Source organism: Arachis ipaensis, chromosome B06, assembly GCF_000816755.2.
Source record: "Arachis ipaensis cultivar K30076 chromosome B06, Araip1.1, whole genome shotgun sequence".
Taxonomy (NCBI): domain Eukaryota; kingdom Viridiplantae; phylum Streptophyta; class Magnoliopsida; order Fabales; family Fabaceae; genus Arachis; species Arachis ipaensis.
In genome coordinates this window covers 131,981,574-131,984,201 of record NC_029790.2, presented here as the reverse complement: position 1 = coordinate 131,984,201, position 2,628 = coordinate 131,981,574, and the positions used below count along the sequence as shown (strand labels likewise).

The 2,628-nt window shown below is 26.9% G+C and overlaps 1 protein-coding gene across 1 annotated transcript in view; it reads right to left on the bottom strand.

Annotated features, from left to right (window-relative positions):
* The window catches only part of LOC107605435 (7-deoxyloganetin glucosyltransferase-like), a 3,846-nt gene continuing 1,372 nt past the window's right edge, over positions 155–2,628 (bottom strand). The window contains exon 2 of the mRNA XM_016307315.2: positions 155–1,125. Within this exon, the coding sequence (XP_016162801.1) occupies positions 179–1,125 (947 nt within the window). The 3' untranslated portion in view covers positions 155–178. The remainder of the gene's footprint in view (positions 1,126–2,628) is intronic.

The window sequence follows — 2,628 nt, the reverse complement described above, 5'->3', positions numbered from 1 at the left end:
AAATATTTGCGTATTTAATTATTAAAAGAATAACTAGAACTTCCAATCATTTATCTAAACTAAATATGCATTTAAAATTTATATTATCGTTAGGACCATGAATGTTTATCCATTACAAAGTACAAATTCCATTAAGAAGGATATGTAATAAGCAAATTCAAACTTCTATATATTGACACTAATTTTTAGCAAATTTGCTCAATAGTGCATCATGAATCACCTTGTCTAAATTCTGAAACGAGGATCCATTTGGGTCAGAAGCAGCATCCTTTGCCAATTTCTTCAACTCTAAAGCCTTTTCTTTCATCTGTTGACCCATTTCCCCATCCATTGACTCCCTCACAAGACTTTCAATTTTCTCCCTCTTAACATCTTCTATCTCCAACCCAATTCCCCATTCATTACAAGAGAATCTACAATTGGTCATTTGGTCCGAAAAGAATGGCCAACATATCATTGTCACACCATTGCACACACTTTCCAATGTTGAGTTCCAACCACTATGTGTCAAAAACACCCCAACTGAAGGGTGAGCCAAAACCTCTTCTTGGGGACACCAATTTGATAATATGCCTCTAACTTTAGTCTCTTCAAGAAATTCATTAGGAAGAATAGCATTTTCACCAGCCACAAGATCTGGCCTAATTACCCACAAGAATCTCTTGTTGCTATTGCCAATTCCCCAAGCAAATTCTATTAAATTTTCATTGGTCATAGTTGTGATGCTACCAAAGTTTATGTACACCACTGAATTTGGTTCTTGTTTGTCTAACCATGTAATGCATTCTTGATCCTCCTTCCAAAGGTTGGATCCAATTTTATTCAATTCATGGTCAGTGATATGGTTCAAGAGAAAATCCATAGGACCAATGGAATAGACAGGTGGCAAACTATTAATGGAGGAGAATGCCTCCAAAATATCACGCTCTAAGGTATCAAATGTATTTATTATGATTGCACAAGCTCTTTGAGATCTCTCCATTTCTCTTAGAAAAAAGTTGAGCATAATATCATTTGGATCTGTGGTTCTGATGAAGCTGGGAATATCTCTCAAACGAATCTCTTTTATTCCGGGGACCCAATCTATTGTAGTTTCCAAATACCCATTTGTGAGATAACTTGAGTCTGCGTTAATATCAAACGCATAATTAAATTTGTCAAAATCATCATAAACTACACAATTTTTTTTTTCCAATAACATTTAGAGAAATTCTTAGGGTCATAAATTTCTAATATTTTTTGTTATTATTTCATCAGTACAAATATTAAATTATTATTTTATTAATTTATGTGTATAAATTTTAAAAAATATAGATAGAAATTAAATTGATTTATGTGTGCAAAATTCTAATAAATATATGTGCAAATTATATATTTTTTATATGCAAAATAATATTTATAAATATAGATATAAATTATTACTAATTAAGTACTGATAAAAAATAATAATATTTATGACATATAACATTATTTAAATATTTAAAAAACTATAAAAAATAACCCAATAACAACTAAAATTTACTTTATTTAATATTCATTAATTATTGTCACTAGAATAATTGTACATAAAGTCATAAACCACTATTTTAGACCTAGTTACCAAAACTAGATAGGAGAGACCGATTCGAACAAAAAATCAAGTGAGTAATAAGTAATTGGATCAGAGGAGTAATTATATTAATATGATCAAATTCGGTGAGAACAGGATTGATTGAATCAACCATGCTAACTTTTTGGATCGCGCTTGATGAATTCAGGGTGACATGAAAAGCATGGTCTCCATATCCCATTTATGTTAAAATTGGGCTCCTTGGGAGTCAAACCAGGTTGAATCAACTTGTTCAACCATGCATTTTACATGCATGACCAAAAAATTAAAAAAAAAATAATTATTATAAAATTAGATAAGAATATAATTTAATTTAAACTCAATTTATCAAAATTTGATTTAATTATCTCTAATAAAATAATTTTTAAAAATAAAACTTTAAACGAATAAAATAAATTTAAATTGATTCATAAAACTTTTAAAAGTTTAAAATTATCCATAAAAATATGGTAATTATGTATTTGAAATATTATAATATTTCATTCTGACTTGATTAAACGAATATATTAGTTTCTTAAGCTATTAATTTTCTTAAAAAAAAACTTATTTATTTTGTGTGAAGATATTTTGAATAAAAAATTGATTGAATTATGTATAAGTTACAATACAAAATTATATATAAATAAATTGATTATAACTTCAGCTAAACGTGATTATACATGATGGTAATTGATTAAATAATAATAAAATAGAAAACATAAACATTAAACCTAATAATATAATATGAAACAAATAAATCATATAATCTATTTAACTTTTTGAACAAACTCCCAGTGTTTTCATCGATATCGAATCTAAACAAAATTAGACTACAGTGTAATTTTCTTGTTTTTTAGAAGGGTGTTTTCAATTCTTTTCTTTTAGGTTTACGTACTATTTTAAGTATTTGATTTTTATTTGCACATATAGGACAAAAACAATTAAACTTAAATTTAATTTGTGATAAACTTAATTATTCTATAACACTTCGAAAGTACGAAAACTATACTTTTTTAATAATATTTATTAACTAAAATTTT